We start from the raw sequence: 16,725 nt of genomic DNA, 5'->3' as shown, positions 1-16,725 counted from the left end.
CGGAAATATATAATGCGTGATTAAATATTACTCCTAATTTGATTGAAGAAATAGCGTCAGCTTTGACGGTAGATTAATGCAGTAACTATGCGGATTGATTGTGAATAAAAGGTGCGTCAGGTTGGTCGACGGCGCATTTTTATTTTTTAACACATCGAAAGGCATGCCATACAATGGATAATTAATTAATTAAAGTTATAACTAGTTACGGTGATAGAGAGAAAAGTCAATTCTTTTGCAAATTTCACAGTTTCGGTCACACTCGCGCGTTGTATTTACACAATACCTTGCACCACGCACTCAACTTGAGTGTGGGCGCTGGCGGAGTCCTGCCCTCTCCAAGCCGCGTTGCCCTTCCAGCTGTTTGATGACGATGACCTACCTTGGATGCTCGCTGAATCTTACTACTTCAATTCTTTTATGTTCTCTTGCATTCAAACAACTGATTTCAATAGCAAAAAACTGTTTCATTATTTTCTTGTAAAAATAGCTTTTGTAAAAATCTCTTTGGCATCGGTCAAGACGCTCTAGCCGAGGTTGCACAACTGAGAGGAGCAAACAATTGTACATCTTAATAGTTTGCCAATTATCTCGAGCGGTACAATTATTTAGTGCAATTTAAATGAAAGTTTGTCTCCTTGCGAGGGAGTGCAAAGTGCGTGCCACTGGCACCTTTCAGGCCGTGAAAGTGCGTTTCTCGGCAGGGCGGTCTTGTGTCATCTGATCACAGCTCTGGTAAGGGGCGTCTTCTTTGCTGAAGTGTTGAATTCACTCAACTGAGGGGGCTTCTCCGGGGACGTCCGCAGGACTTGGCTCCACTAAAGAAGTGGGCTCTGGAGCGTGTTGCTCTTCTGCAGCTCCGTTTTGCACACTTGGCTCTTCTGGCGCAAGAGGAACTTGTTCAGGTTGAGCTATTTCTGAGGGCTTCTCTGGGGGTGGCGGACTAGCCTTGTTCCACCTGGAGGGACGGCTGCGTTCGCCACGTTCCCTGCGCGGCTCCTCCTCCCTCGGTGGCCTCTCTTCTCTGGGAGGCCTATCATCTCTAGATGACCGCTCATCACGCTCTCGCGGAGGGCGATCTTCTCTGGAATTACGATCTTCCCTTGGTGGCCGTTCTTCCCGTGAGTGGCGCTCTTCCCTGGGAGGCCTATCTTCCCTGGGAGGTCTGTCTTCCCTGGGAGGTCTGTCTTCCCTGGAAGAGCGATCTTCCCTGGCCGGGCGATCGTCTCTTGGAGGACGTTCGTCCCTTGGTGGGCGATCATCTCGAGGAGGACGGTCATCCCTTGGAGGACGGCCTTCTTCCCATCGACCGCGGCCACCGGCAAAGCGACCACGACCTCCGCGATCACGTGGGTGGCGTCTTGGCGGCATGTCCATCGGGTCGTCAAAGAAGGGAGGCGGCCCACTGCCAAAGGCCTCGTCCATGGGGTCGTAGGGCGGAAGGCCATCACCTTCGTGCCACAGCCCACCTGTGAAAAGCCCAACGCTTGCAGTCGGCTCTGCTAATAGCCCCTAAGAGAGACGTTCTCCCCCAAAACATCGCGCAACAGAGAAAACGAACGATGGTGGAATTTCCGAAAAGATGAAATGCAGCCCTTGTTTTCTACTTTTTTTCTTATTTTTTTTTTTAATATAATATATTATATGGTCGTTACAGTTTAATGATTTCTCACAAGCGAGACGAAAAAAATCTACGTCAGACTCAATTTCCATTTCTTGAAGCAGCAAAATCCCCATGTTTGCATATTTTTTGCCATTTTCCCCATAAAATAACACCAATCTTACTCATTATTGAAAATAGTTTCCACTGCTTGATAATCAAATGATATGAAGTTGATTTTACTTAAGAGTAAATCCTGTATTTACGCGCCAAGGGAACTAGTCATTTCATTGATGTCAATTGCAAAATAAATGAAAATAAAATGAACCGGCCTGATACCAATCAATTACCTAACAATGCAATAAATAGAAATTAAAAGAAATACACACGCATGAAATTGTATGATAATACAAAAATATGCATATACTATATGTGCGGAAATGACAAGAATGGGTGGCTAGGAGTGATCTTTGAGAGGAAAAACTAAATAATAACACGTTCTCACAATAAATAGCGGATCTTTAGGCCCGCAGTACTCATCAGCCATTCTTAATTTTTTTATATAATAAAGTCAGCAGTAGATGCAGTTGTCATAGGGGGAACACAAGAGTTTTCGTGCAGTAGCAGAATTTAGCACTTGAGAAATAGCTTCATATAACAGATGAAATTTAAAGCATCTGATTTTTTATAGTTCAACCAGTTTCAACAGCAGTGATTCAGAATTATCTGCAGCGAATCCAAAGGTTTGAATTCTATTTAGGAGGTAAAGTTCTGCTGATGAGGCTTGCGGAGCCGAAAAAAGTGAGCTGTACAGTACTAGAACGTGGTATTTAATTATTCCTGTCAAATTTCACACCTAGCCTTAGTCTCTTTCCTTCCATTGTAAATGTTTCTTCCATGCTACAAAGGTGTCATACTCAATAATATATTATTCATTTGAATCGGCGCTTTACAAGGATTTTAAATTTATTTCCGTAGCTCCTCCCAAATTCTCAATTAGAATTTTGAAAAAGCCTTGAGTGAAAATTAATTAAATTAAATTTGAAATATAACTTCAAGAAATGGATATATACCAAGTTTTTTAATTTACGTCACATAATTAAGGTTATATTATGACCATTTTTAAAACTAGAGCTGCAAGTTCATCAAATCAAGGAAAAGGTAGAAAGCGTGAATGTTTGCTATACCTGGAGGTCCTCCTCGCATGGGACGTGGGCCTCTCATGCCCATTGGTCCTCCTCTTGGTCCTCTGAACATGCCTGAAACAGAAAAAGACACAAGTTCACACCTTGTTGCTGGAACAGTGAAAACAATCACAACAGAGAGCAGAAATTGAAATAAACTCGCCTCTCATGGGTCCGCCAGGCCCCATCATGCGAGACCCAAAGCCATCTGGTGGGCCGTGGAACATGTCAGCAGGATGAGGTGGGAAGAAGTCACGTTCGAGGTAATCATCCCTTGGAGGACCGTCAAAGTGGTCTGGTGGGAAGTCATCAAAGCGGCCATTGGGCAGTGGTCCAAAGTCATCAAATGGAGGCCCAAACTCGGGTCCTAATGGAACAAATTCCTCATGGAGGCGGCCTCCATGGAAACCACCACCTTCGTGCATTGGTGGGGGTCCAAGCAATGAGGGCCCTCGGTAGGGATCGGGGCTGAAACGTCGGGGTGGTGGACCCCCTGGCGCGTCCATGTAGTCTAGCTCCATCATGTCACCTGGCGGGCCACGCATCAGCTCAGCATCCCTTGGCACAGGCGAAAGGCCTCGCTCTGGAGAGAGGTGACGCTCGCGCACTGATGGTCCACTATAACAAAAACAGCAAGGGTTGCAGTTGTGATCTAATTTCCGAATTTTTACAGATGCATTTGCAAGATTAGAATTCATTGTTCATGGTGCGTTTTTGGGTTTCAGGTGGAAATTCGAAGACGCGGCTGAAGATGTGACATGATCAATCATTATGATAACTCAACTTTAAAATTTTTGGCGCTTCTCATTATAAAACATGGATGGATGGAAGGTGGAAAAGTATTGTAATAAAATTTACTGTAAGGCAAATGAGGGCAAATTTGCACTAAGTTAAGAGACACTATAAGATGGCGATGAGCAATTCAAGCAGGGATGCAAAAATAAGCTGTTTTAGGTCAAACCATGAGAGAGATTTTAGTTTATAACTTTTTGGCTGCGCTGAATATTAAAAACGAAAATCCTTTCAAGCTTTATTTTGTTTATTGGTACAAAATGCACAATCTCTATTCTAACTTGCTTGTGTAAAATGTTGTGCATAGGAGTCAAGGTGAAAAATTTTGTCTCAAAAAAATCTAATCAACAGCATCATTAAGAATATTTTATGGCAAGTAAATTTTAATAAACGCTTATGAATAAATATTCAAATCATCAACATTAAATGTTGAAATTAATTTGTCAATTAATAAGTATGTAATGCACAAATTTCGGTCTCATAGAGAAATAACCAACTCTTAAAAAAGTGATAATATAATAAGTAACTGACTATAAGACAAAACAAGCTGGATTTGGCTGAAGCAGAAACGAAAATAGAAAAAATTAACTTATTTCATACAATCCATCCAGCTTTAGAAATGTTGCAAAATATCCAAAATATCTGCATTAATTGAATGAAATAGCAACTCAAATGATAAATTTTAAATTACCAAATTGCATTAAGCAGATAACTTAACATATAACAAGTTGCCAAGAAAGGAAATGAACAATGCGCTTACCGGGCGGCTGACTCGAAGTCACCATGAGCCAAATTACGGAGGCGCTCCTGTACTGAGGTTCCAGCTGGGGGTCCTGATGGTCCCTGAGGTGGTCTTCCACCACCAAAGTCGTCTGCGGGAGGTCCACCACCTCTCCCCCACTGAGTGTCTTCTGGACTACGTTCCCAGCGGTCTCTGCGTGGCCGCCGTGACTCGCGCAGTCCCCCTTGGGATGGCGGTGGTCCTTTCAGAGAGGCTAGTAGCTCATCACTGAGTCGCATCTGGTTGCCAGCCACCTGATTGGCCTCTTCCATGGTGATCTCGCTGTCCAGCAGCTTGTCTGGCAGGCCGGGCTCAATAGATGCTGCAGAAGCGCTACCCAAAGTTCCAGGAGGGGGTCCACCCACATCAGGGAGCTTATCACCAGAAGGGGGCGCTGACGGAGGCAGTGGTATCTGTCCAAGGGAGGACAGTAGCTGGTTTGGGGCACCGTAAGGTCCCACCACCATACCAGGAGGCACCAGCATACCAGGTGGTGGCACTCCAAGGGAGACCAAATTCGGGTTCATTGCCAGGGTCAGTGGCGCTGTAACATATTAAGTTGCAGAATAAATTACCCAAGTCCCTTAAGTTAATGAAAATTTTCGAACAGCCCACCAATCCAGTAATTTAAATCAATGTAGACAAAAAGCCAAAAACTGCCCATACACAAGAAAATCCTGAAAATATGTCACCTGTAAAAATCACATTTTGACTTGTGAGCTTGCTGTTAAGACTTGGCATTGAAATATTGAACTTAGCCCAAAGAATTGAAAAATCAAAATGTAATGAAACAAAATGGAAGATATAATTCCCATACAATAACCTTGAGTAAATAATGAGGATTATTATTTATGGGGACCAAATTTCCTCATTTACCATTGCTTCAACAGATGCTGTGACTTTTCTTAAATACAAAAATATGTGATCAGTACTTACGGGGCAGACTGAATGGTGGGACCATGGCTAGAGGATTCCCAGCACCCAAGGCATTGGGAGGGGGCTGTGTGGTGTCTGTGGCCGCTGCTATGGCCTCTGGCATCTGAAGGAATGGTTGCACTAATGTAGGCATCATCTGCTGAGTCTTGTCTGACAAAATTACTGAGCATTAGCACGCTTCATATGAGCTTGATATTAACACTCACTCCTCATGAAATCTGGTATGGTCTCCTCATCAACTGTGCCGCCTTCTTCAAACTGTTCCAAATTGACCTCATGATTCAGTTTCAACCAGGGGATGTAAGAACAGCCAGCTTCAACTTCCCAGTAATCCTTCCACTCTTTGCCTTTGACACCCTTACCCGGTGCCCACGCAAGCTAAAGTTAAAAAATAATTTAAATTAAGGTTTACTATGATCGGGATAATCCACTTACAGTTATAACTTTTCCCTGCATTTTGTGATTCTTGAGCTTTGTAAGCGCCTTGTACGCGTCCTGCCGCCTATTCATGCAGATAAAAGCACAGCCTCTTGGGGGAATGAGGTCAATTGAAATGATGTCCCCATACTCTCCAAATGTGTCCGACAGCTCTTCCTGTTGCACCAGCTTTGAAAGGTGACCCACCCATAGAGTAGTGCTGCATACTGTGGGTTAGGTAAGAAGAGCAATAAATTTATTTTTCAATATCATGTTTACTTACCACTCAAGTGATCTTTCTTTATGGTTGGAAGTCCCTTCCTCTTGCGTTCACGCTCCTTTTCCCTCTCCTGCTCTCTTTCCTCTCTATCTCTGCTACGAGATCGCACTCTAGAAAAAAATTGAGAAGTTATACTAAACTTAGTGGTTGGAAAAGTTATTAGTTAACACACCCTCTCCTCCTGGATCTGCTGCGAGATCTGCGACCTCTTGAAGTACTTCTGGAGCGGCGCGCCCTTCGTCTTTCTCTGCTGCGAGATCTACCGCCCCTACGTCTTCTTCCTCTCGGTGACCTGCTTCTGGTGCGGCTGCGTTCGGATTTTCCTCCCTCATCACCCGAGTCCAGGCTGATAATAGGAACCCTGAATCAAATAGCCACCGCACATTCAGCAAAATTGAATCTGGCTCAGAATGCAACTCACTGATTCCTGAGGTCAGCGTCTTTAGACATATCAACGCATAGCAGAGCTTGTTGCTGCTGAATTGAGGAGAGAAGCGCTGAATATCCTGGCGGTGGAATGGACATGTCAATTCCATAGCCGCCCATGTCCACGCCGCCATCATTGGGTGTCGCTTTAAGCTCGGAGAGCGGTATTGGCTTCAACTCGCACTGACTCGCGAATGGCAGATTCTAAGCAACACATTCATATTAATTTAAATCAAATAATTCAATTTCATCTAATTTTAATCAGAAAATGAAGGCCTTGTGGAGTGCTGGATTAACCTACCAACACTACATTTATAATAATTGTTTGATTTTACGTCAAAAAGCCTTAAAATAATTAGTTGATTGGTTTGTTTGTGATACGTTTAGGGGGTCTTACAGGCAGTTCATGCAGCATCTTTGATGTATACATCTTTCTTTTCTCAAATTAGAAAAATACTTATTATTTTGACATTTTAATTGATTCGAACATTTAATTTGGCTCAGAAGTGAAGACTTAACTAATACCTTTTACTTTGAAATTGCAGCAAATTTAACCTAACTGGTCAATTTCATTAGTGAATTCATCATTAAGCATTCTTTTAAGTTCTTTTAGGTGAATTGTAAACTGAGTTGTATTTATCCAATTGCCTCTTACTTAGATAAGAGTATTGAATAAGAGCAACCATATTAATTTTTTCTTTACATGTACATGCCACACAGTGACTTAGCTACTGTCGAATTAGTTCAATTAGAGAAGACTAAATAACGAAACAATGTTCTTGGAGCAATGTGAAAGACAACATGTCGATTGCCTTAAATTGACAAAAAATATTAACATACCGGAACAGTCTGAGCTAGATGCTTGTCAAATTCTGCCTCCTGTTGCTTCATCTCTTGCAGACGGCGCACCTTCTCTTCCATCTCCACTTGCTGATGCTGACTCACTGTCATCTGCAGAGTCTGCAGCTGCCGCAGAACCACCGGATTTGCAAGCAAGCTATGCATATGGATAGACGTGAAAAGTGTCGCAGATTATTGGCAAGCAACTCACTTTCCAAGCGATTCAAGGGCTGGAAGGGCGTCACCGCCCTGACCAGTTTGATTTGAACTATCCTGTCTGTCTTCCTCTTCCTCGTCTCCGTAATCATAATCAAGAAGCTTTTTGTCAAATTTGATCTGTTGCTGCTGTTGTTGCTGCTGATCTTGGCCCTGAGATTGCTGTAAATAGAACAGCTGGTGCAGAGTGTGCAACTGCTGCACTAAGGAATGCTGCTGCTCGCCCCCAGGCGTGTTGGCCACCTTTGGAGTGCTGCCTGCCGTGTCTGGCCACTTTGGTGTACTGTTTTCCACACCACCAACCGCCTTCTGTGGTGAAGATTTCACAGCAGGCATTCCACCTCCATTGGCCGTCAGTTCAGGCTTCTTATTGGGATCTGCCAGGTCAAAAATGGGCTGAATGATGTCAGCAGTAAACACCTGGTTTTTTTGCCACAAGTTCAGAACACGGATGATTTTGCTCTGCAAACAAATGTTCATAAGTTGTTATGATTGGATTTTTTTGTTCATAATTTCCCCACAGAAATGTTCTTTATTATTTACTTCCAATTTTCATTCATCAAAAATCATCTCACCTTGTCCTCAGGTGGACACTGGAATAGGTGCGTGAACGTTAAATACAGGTTCTTCGCGAACCTGGGAGCGAAGACGTCTTTGTCAGAGCCGAATTGGTGTCTTGACTGTCGAACAATGCTGTCTATTACGTACAACCCTGGGACTTTGTACTCCATCTTGCACTAAAAATTACAAAAGTTCAATTAGGTTTTCAATTTAAGATAATGCTCCAAATTAAAACACTGATAACTGATTCTACAAACCTTTTGGATGAATTTCTCTACACTCTGCACGACGTGCTTGTAAAACTTGATGGCTTTTATGGCTGTCTTGGTGAGGCTGTTCATCTTTGCCTTGGAGATAGGCGGCTTCACCTCGTACAGCGACGAGAGCTGCGGAAAATTAGGCACTCCATAGGGTTAAAAGCTTTGAAAGGGGGACGACAAAAGCAAAACAAGCGGACGCAAACAAGTAACATCTAAAGCGGTACGGTAAACCATGATCGCCGGTAGTGGTGCGAACACTCACCTCGGAGTTAAACGAGCGTACGTGCTCCATCGTTCACAGGTAGATCTTCGACTATATTAAAAATCCAATAGATAAACAATCCATTTCGTCAAGCGAAAACCAACTCGCAGCAATTTCTAGGCCTCTAATATTCGGCGTTCACTAAAAATGGCGTCGACCGCTTACAGCGCTGCGCCGGTCCGGTCACTGCACGACACACGAAGTTGGTCGGATGCAACCGAAGCTGGCAAAACCGAAGACCGAAGAGGTTGACTCTTGTCAGCTGCCCGCGAAGGAAGAATATTTCGAATAATCTTGATAAATCTTGATAATATTTTTAATTCTTCTATTAAGAAATATAGTTCGAAAATTTCATTTATAAAAATTACATGAATTAAGTAGTTCGAAATGAAGGAACTGTATGAACGAGCGAGTAGGAGCTCAATTTAATATTGTAAAGTTAGTTTCTGCCGCGTTACTCATCTCGCCAGTTCTTATGATAACCCCTTGTAAAAGTAGGGGTGGCAAAAACTGTAACTCTGCGGCGAAAACTGTAGCTTTTCCTTAACTTTAATTTTTTATTTCTCTATTTCATTTTGTTTCCAATTATACACATGATTACATGATCGTCATTTCTCTAACTTACTAACAAACAAAAATTTCCACATTCCCCGCTAAACGATTGCATCTCTGGATCAATTAACCAGTAAATTTGTTTAAATTTAGCGCGGTGAAAGCAGGTCGCCTGGAGGTGTGCATTCCTTACGTCAGATGGCAGCAGCATCGATCAGTAAGGAGGTCGGCCGCCTCGGCCGGGCAGGCTTCGATAGTCCGCATTTTTGCCATAGCTCGAATTCCAGCAGCGGCAGCGAGCGAGTGAGAGAGTGACGGGATGTGCGGAAATCTGTGAGGAGACCTGCAAGCCGCCCGCCGATCGATACCTCACCGACACCCGAGCCAACGCTCCACAGCCGGACAGGTGAGTCGAGAGCCTGAGACTGGATCCTGGGTAGTTCGGCCGCCCTTGTGTTTTGCTCCCCGTCCCGATGCATGTCGCAGGAGGACACAGACACGTCGAGTTGAACGAGAGTCGAACGCCGCTCTCATACCCATCTCACCCATTGACATTCCAGAGGACAGGGGGACTCGTGACACGGAATCTTGGTGCTTTCTCGTCGATGGTTCACGCAAAGGAATTCGGGCGCGCGACCACTTGATCGCTTTTCGGCCATCGGCCCCTTTTTATCGCCCGTGCAGTTTCTTTTCCTACCTCCACTTCCTCTGCACTGATAACAACAGTCACTAAAAACAGTGCTCACAGTTCAAGACAGTACTTTTATTATGAAAACACTTTCGCAAAAATTGAAACAACACATTCGTCAAGGTGAGTTCCCGACAGTTTGGTTGATTCTGTTTTTCGGCACCTAGACAGAGAAAATCAAACCGTGACTGACTGGCTCGCTCGGTATGCACCCGTGCGCCCGAGGAATTTAAATGCACTCCGTCAACCTACACTCGCGGTCGCGGCTACGTCAGGGTCTTTGATAGAAATGGTCATTCCGGTGTGTGATTTTCCATAAATTAAACATTACGTTTAATTGTCTTGAAACGCAGTTACCAAAGTAATGTCATGTTTCTGCCTAATTTCAAACGCGTGTGCAAGGAAATCAGCCAGGCGAAAATCCTCTTTTTAAAATCCACGAATGAACGTCTCCTTTATTACTGCTTCAATTTTCGCTCTGTATTGCAGAAATGGACAACTCGGTGGTAGAGTCGCCCTTGGAGGTACTATCAAGAGCTGCCACTATGGTGCAGCTGGGCGTCGCGAGTGAGTATTCCCACTATGTATATTATTTATATTTATTTGATCATTTATTATCGCTTTAATCCTTACTACTGCTGATAAGGGAAACAGAAGCAGGCCGCGGCGAGATAATTCGGCTTGATAAAATTAAAGAATTCGTTTTCGATTTCGAGTTAATCATAATGATGGCCGGAAAGGGTTTTGCGGGGGTGCGCCAGGGGTGGTGCCGGTGTAGGAGGGGCGGTTGCCATGACGACGAGTCGACCGGCCGGGATCGATCGGGGGAGCGTTGGCCGCCTGTCCGTTGGCGGGGCGGCCGCGCAAAGGCGGCCCCCCGACGGCCGGACGATGCACTCGCGGCGGAATGCAGTGCGCGGCTTTCGGGTTGCCCACGGTACTGAACACACGGGAGGTTCGCATTGCCACGCACAGGGGGCCTCTGCTGCCCCGTTCTTCTCCAGGCAGCTTCTTTTGGTGCTCTGAACAGTCTTAACTCTTTCTGCTGTTTATCGTCGTTGCGTCTCTCTGTCAGTGAAGGAAGATAAAGAGAAAGAGATTTCAGTAAATAAAATTAACATCAAGACTGGAAATTTTCCGATCATGGGCTCATCCAAGAATAAACATTATTTCAGAAAATTAAATTCGAGCTTCTGTTATTGCTCAGATTGACGGAATGTTTTCAAACTTTCAGAATTGACATGTTACAAGCGATGTTGACAGCTCACCGGATGTAGGAAATACTACGAAATAAAAATGTGACAAAAGCAGGTTGTGCGGAATTCTAGTGAATGGACTAATATCCTGCTCCAATTCCTTTGGTTGCCTAAAAAATTCGCGACTCGTGCGTTTTTCGTTCTGTCGCAAGTGGAAAATCGTTCTTGCCCATTCAGGTGTTCTTGTTTCAAAACGAAGGAAACGCCGGCTTGGCGAATTCCAGCTGGTCAATTAACATTCCGAATCCTGACATTTAGTTAAATTGTAAATCACTTCTATTAATGCTGTTTTTCCATTTCGATCAATCAGCAGATGAAAAACAAATAATATCTTTGTTTGGAAATATTAGTGTAATTAGTAATTGAGTAATAAATTTTGTTTTGAGCTGCTGTCGAAAATAAATAATATTTTTCTACCTAAAAAATTGGGGATATAATTATAAAAACTAAATAGCTAAATAAATAAGGATATTCAATTGATTATTCAAGATATACATTTTAATATAAGACCAAAAAACGTACAAGACCGGGTCTTGAATGTTCAAGGCCCAAAATATATTTTTTTCTTCGCTTCTTGTACGCCCCAGACCTGGTCTTTTATGTTAAAAAGTTCAAGACCATTGCAGATGTTTTGCGAACAATTGCAAATGAGTGTTGCTCTGTTATTTAACAAGTATAACGCGTGCAGTGAATGTAATTATTATAATGCAATCGACAGTTACTTAGTTCAACAATTGTTTTGCTTTATTGAAGGTGCCATCATGAACAGTATGAACACATTAGATCTCTTAATGGAAATTGAATGTTTCTCATAAAATCAAGGGAAGTCGATGCATGTTCTATAAGACTAAACACTTATTTGATGTGGCAAGCAGTGGAACAGTGACAATTAGAATTGCGCAATAAGTTATTTTGCAATTCATTCGTGCTTGCAATGACAAAATTTGAATTTTTGGGTCTGATTTCTTCCCTTCCAAGCAGATGTTGCTCCTCATCGATAGTTCTTTTTCCTGTGCGGTAAATCGGTATCACTTTGACCCATGGAGCATTAAATCAAATTTTGATTCTTTGTCTTCAACGAGAAGTAAATCATACCTAGCAAGCCGATGGTAAACTTTTGTTAACTTTGCTTTTAATTTCTCCTTAGCTTCCCGCACTTAGTTAATTCATTTGTCTAACTCCTTTTCGATATCCCTGCGATTCGGCCTACTTCATCGCGCCCTGAGGACAGTCTTGTTCTTGGCTTCTGTTTCTTCCGTCTTTTACCTTGCTTTAACAATGAATATAAGACACCTAAATAAATATATTACCACGCAGGGATTTTTTTCATATGCCATTGATAGGTAACGCTCTTATCCAGTGCACGCATAGTGCTTGTTTGAATAATAACAGGGAGCTCACTTTTAAAGGCAACACATCGAGTCTTTTACGTTTCACGGCGCAAGACCGGGTCAGGGCGTATGTACAAGAAGCACAGAACAAAATGAAATAAAAAAATTTCGGGTTTGACCTTGAGCATAATATATCTAAAATAATTTGAATCACTTCTTAGATTTTCATGTTTGAAAAGTCTTGCGAACACGTAATTAATAGTAGAAGTCGTTTAGGGAAACTTGGGAATTGTTGCTGCTCATTCTGGGTTGCTGTTTTCTTCGCGAGATATTCGCGTGTTGGCTCAATGATGTTCATTCATGAGGCTGCCTCTACTTCATGGACCCTGGCAGTCACGACAACTCTCGTGATCGCATTTCTTCTGGGAATCGGCGGAGAAGCGAGAGAAGGCCCCGAGGCTGGCCGCCACTGCTGCTCGGGGCACCTCGCGCGATTCACCTTTGCTCGTTTGGTATTCGCGGCCAATAAAACGGAGGAGATAACATCAGTTCTGCTCTCTTGGATTCAGTAGGCAGCAAGCCGCCGGTGGAATATGCCAAAAATTTGAATATTTTTGTCTCTGTTATCGCGCCACTGGATCTCGAATTCGAATTTTCTCCTGATTATTTTTCCCTTGAGCAGTTAGTTTCGAAATTCGTTTTTTTCGGCGGCATATATCTAAGGCTCCTGCGCCGCTGGAATCGCGGAATTTCTACTCTCGGGTCCTTCCTTTTTTTAGTTTGTTTGTTTAGCGTCACCATAAAATCGAAATTCTTGAGCAATTTTTCCAAGGAAAAATCTCGAGGTATTTTAATTTCTGCTTGGATGTAAACCATTAAAATTATAATTGTTGAATTTTTTAAAAATTTCTTCGCATATTTCTTTAACTCGACGATGACAAGCATAAAAAATGTTAGTTTAGAAATATTTTGTACAAAAACACTATCCCTACTATATCAAATCACAAAAACAAATCTGTTACCAGTCAGATAATTCATTTTTTAATCTTAATTGAATGATCATAATACATATTCAATTTACTGAAAGTTTATCCTTCTCTGAACTCCCCACAGGGTCGGTATGCGCGGTAATTCGGATTGGAATTTTGCTGCAATTACTGCCAAGCTCGGCATTCCACTCCTTGAGTGTGAAGTTCCTGCGTTTACGCATTGGTTGCCTGCGTGGAGTAGCCGCTGATTTTGCTGAATGGGTGCGATCGTCGCTGGAGGGCGACGGGAAGCACCTGTTGATGTCGGTGTTGTGTGTCTTTGGGCAAAAAACGCGAGCCTTTTCCTCGGGCCCGGCGCCCGGCTGGAAGGAAGCAGCGAGTGAGGCGTCGGGGGCTGGCAGGTAGCTACCTGCCTTGGTTTGAGCGTCGCCGCCAGCCAGTCGAGTCCGCAGGTAGCTTCGGCTTGGGTTGGGCCCACCTCGTCCGCTCCCTGCCCTGGCTGCTGCCTACCTGGCCCTCCGCTAGCTGCGAGTTCAGTTGGAGTCTGGCGCGCGATCATGATGCAAGTGGCCCTCCGCACTCCTGCGTCCATGTTCTGGCAGCCCTGGGTGCAGTGCTCCGGTGAGCTTTTCCCCTTTCCCTTCACCCTCGCTGCGACGGACCCGTTTTTTCTCACTCTCTGACCGTATTTTTTTTGCACCGAATCGCAAAGATTCCGCGCAGGTTGTCAGCATGAATGGGACGGATATAGAATTATTTTTGTTTGTGTGTACGCGACTTGGCTCGTCACCCAGCAGCATCCCAATTGATTGAAATTCGCGTCGGCCACATTTCTCCATTGTTGTTTTTTATTTCGCACGGAGGATGACGACATCCGGTGCGTCGTCCGCCTATCTGTCGGCCACCTTTTTGTCTCCTCCACCTGATGCGTTCATCTTCTTGGGCATCTCGACTTTTTGCTCTCTTGCGTGGCTTGAATGGAACCAGGGGCACGAAGGAGGGGAAACCGAATCTTCTCTCTCTCTTTCTCTCTCCTCCTCGCCGCTACAGCCCGATCTCTGAATGAAAACGTAAAAAGACCTTCCCAGCCAGGTTCAAGGTCGAGCGGCCGAGAGACCAAGCTCCCCCACCCCCCGGCCATTCACAGCCTTTTCAAATCTCAGCCCATCACCCACCGTCTTTTTTCGCATCACAGCCGCTATATTTTTTTTTACCTATTCTACATTATTTAATATCTTAGCAGTCTCGGGACTTAAAAGTAAATTGTGTTCAGCCATTCTGTCGAGTATCCGTCATCCTAAACTATTTTTACCTTCTCGAACTTGAAATATTAAGAGTTCGTTTTGAATTTTTGATCATAAAAAAATTCACCCCATTTAATTAAATGCTGAAATTTAACTTTATATCTTTCTCACGAATGTTCAATTAATCTGTCGATCGGGTATATAAAATTTCCTTTCTTCATGATAAAATTGGTGCACAGATTTCGAAAATAAAATAATAAAAATCCTCATTAATGAAATGTTCTCTTTGATCAAATTAAATCGTTTTTCCGTAGTAATCTGTTTGCTAAACAAATCGTCCTGCGCATTTCGAATAATCCTTTGTTGGCGGCTTTTGGTAAATTGTTTTAAAAGTGGGCACGGCGCCGCTCGTAGAGGCACTGATTTGTTCCCACGGCGCGTTTTTAATTAGGAAAGCCTTTTTCTGACCTCGCTGCCCGACGGACGGAGGAACGGACAGACGCTCCACTCAATTTCCTCCCCTTCTTTCTTCATGGGCTACCTGAGAGATGAGCGGCGGCGCCTTCGTGTCCCAACCGAGAAATCTCGTTCAGACCAACAGTGAAGGAAAATAATGACGCGCGCGTGATTACAAGCTGGGGAGAGGCGAACGATAGCCGCGGGCGAACCAAAGTCGGCAGCCCCGCGCAGCACACCACACACACATTAAAAACCGAGACAAAAAACAGCACCGCTCCTAATCGCTTCATTTCTTTTGCGGCACCTTCAAGCGCTGGGAACCGATCTATTACTTGTGTGCTTGAGTTTAATAACTATTTGAACTGATAACTCGAAGGAAAAGATGTTGCAGCCATTAACTTAACAAATTTCTTTGCATTTAGACTAAAATTGAGTAAGGAATAGATAAAAAGAAAAGTAACCGGATTTTGTTACCAAGTGAAGAGAAGCTAAAATTACTGTCAATACGTATGCCTAAACTTTCCAAATAATTAGATAATGAAAGGTCAGCTTATTACTAATAATAACACGAGAATTGATTTTGCATTTTATGGACAAAATGATAATATTACGTAATTATTCCTGGAAATATTGCAAACATGTTCCTCATTCCGAAATCTGTGTTGTCCTCAGAAGGCGACTCTCTTGGAAAGGAGGTGCAGCCGTCAGCGCGGTGGCGCCGTGAGCGTCGACCATGCCCGACGGCACGGGCGCCGCGGCCGATGCTTGCAAACAACAACGACGACGACAGTCCACTAGACATGAGCACACGGGGCCGACGGGGCTCAGATGAGGCGGCGTCCAATGCGGGGCAACGTGGAGGGCCCAGCGACAGCGACCCAGTCATCGATGAGCACTTCCGGCGCTCACTCGGCCAAGACTACCTCGCCATCTTCCCACCCTCCGCGCACACAGGCCCAGCCGCTTCCAGTGCCGCCTCCGCCGCCCTCAACAAACGCACCCCTTCTCCCAACAAAACCCCATTTGATCCCTCAGACGATGCCACATTCACGCCGCTCACAGGTACTATGCTGCTGATTTTAGAACTGAAGCGACTTTCCAAATGTGTTACTTAGATCAGAAACTCATTCCTTTTTTTTTTCATTTTAGTGGATGACCACTTTGCAAAGGCATTGGGAGAAACGTGGCACCAATTGCAGGCTTCAAAGAAGGACAACGAAGACAAAAGCTCGTCATCAACGCCTTCGTCAGCATCTTCAACGCCTCCGGCATCGCCCTCCGTCGTCTCAGCAGCTGTTTAAGCAATTGACAAAGCATGAGATGACCTATTCAGTGAGTTTGGACACTAGTGCACATGTAAATAATTAATCAATATCTAGACAATGTCGTCATAGTGAGAGTGTGAGAAATGAAGTTATATTTTAAAGAGAGGAGCTGACTCTGGCTCCTCTTTTTCTAGATTTGTGTATTTATTTTATTTTATCTTGTATTCTTAGTCACAAGTGTTAAGTTATTATCAAATGACATTATTAAACAGATGGTAAATATTAAAAAGAGAAAATTTTAATCCATCCTACCCTGTTCTCTTGTAACCAATAAATTAAAGCAGCTTTCTTATATCTATTCTGGGATAAAGATATAACTATAGTTA

The 16,725-nt window shown here is 43.7% G+C and overlaps 2 protein-coding genes across 4 annotated transcripts; one reads left to right on the top strand and one right to left on the bottom strand.

Annotated features, from left to right (window-relative positions):
- Positions 1 to 121: 121 nt before the first annotated feature.
- Positions 122 to 8,750, bottom strand: Isha (Insulator su(Hw) mRNA adaptor). Its single transcript, XM_065475822.1, has 15 exons — positions 8,556 to 8,750; positions 8,291 to 8,419; positions 8,048 to 8,209; positions 7,468 to 7,934; positions 7,257 to 7,413; positions 6,412 to 6,620; positions 6,163 to 6,351; positions 5,994 to 6,100; positions 5,729 to 5,937; positions 5,500 to 5,671; positions 5,294 to 5,443; positions 4,337 to 4,901; positions 2,948 to 3,402; positions 2,788 to 2,859; positions 122 to 1,469 (listed from the first exon to the last, which is right to left on the bottom strand). The coding sequence occupies exons 1-15, from the start codon at positions 8,583 to 8,585 to the stop codon at positions 769 to 771; spliced, it is 3,774 nt and encodes a 1,257-aa protein (XP_065331894.1). The 5' UTR covers positions 8,586 to 8,750; the 3' UTR covers positions 122 to 768.
- A 576-nt stretch (positions 8,751 to 9,326) lies between these two features.
- LOC135934247 (transcription cofactor vestigial-like protein 4) lies at positions 9,327 to 16,622 on the top strand. Of its 3 annotated transcripts, XM_065475844.1 has the most exons (5): positions 9,327 to 9,513; positions 9,668 to 9,918; positions 10,285 to 10,362; positions 15,747 to 16,136; positions 16,224 to 16,622. In XM_065475844.1, the coding sequence occupies exons 2-5, from the start codon at positions 9,876 to 9,878 to the stop codon at positions 16,373 to 16,375; spliced, it is 663 nt and encodes a 220-aa protein (XP_065331916.1). In that variant the 5' UTR covers positions 9,327 to 9,513; positions 9,668 to 9,875; the 3' UTR covers positions 16,376 to 16,622. The 3 variants fall into 3 exon arrangements, with proteins under 3 accessions (XP_065331916.1, XP_065331917.1, XP_065331918.1); XM_065475845.1 differs by lacking the exon at positions 9,668 to 9,918 and having other exon boundaries at positions 9,331 to 9,513; XM_065475846.1 differs by lacking the exons at positions 9,327 to 9,513; positions 9,668 to 9,918; positions 10,285 to 10,362 and adding an exon at positions 13,746 to 13,992.
- Positions 16,623 to 16,725: the final 103 nt, after the last annotated feature.

This window comes from Cloeon dipterum, chromosome 1, assembly GCF_949628265.1.
Source record: "Cloeon dipterum chromosome 1, ieCloDipt1.1, whole genome shotgun sequence".
Lineage (NCBI taxonomy): Eukaryota > Metazoa > Arthropoda > Insecta > Ephemeroptera > Baetidae > Cloeon > Cloeon dipterum.
Note: the sequence above shows the minus strand (reverse complement) of the source record. Positions and strands in the feature narration are given on the sequence as shown.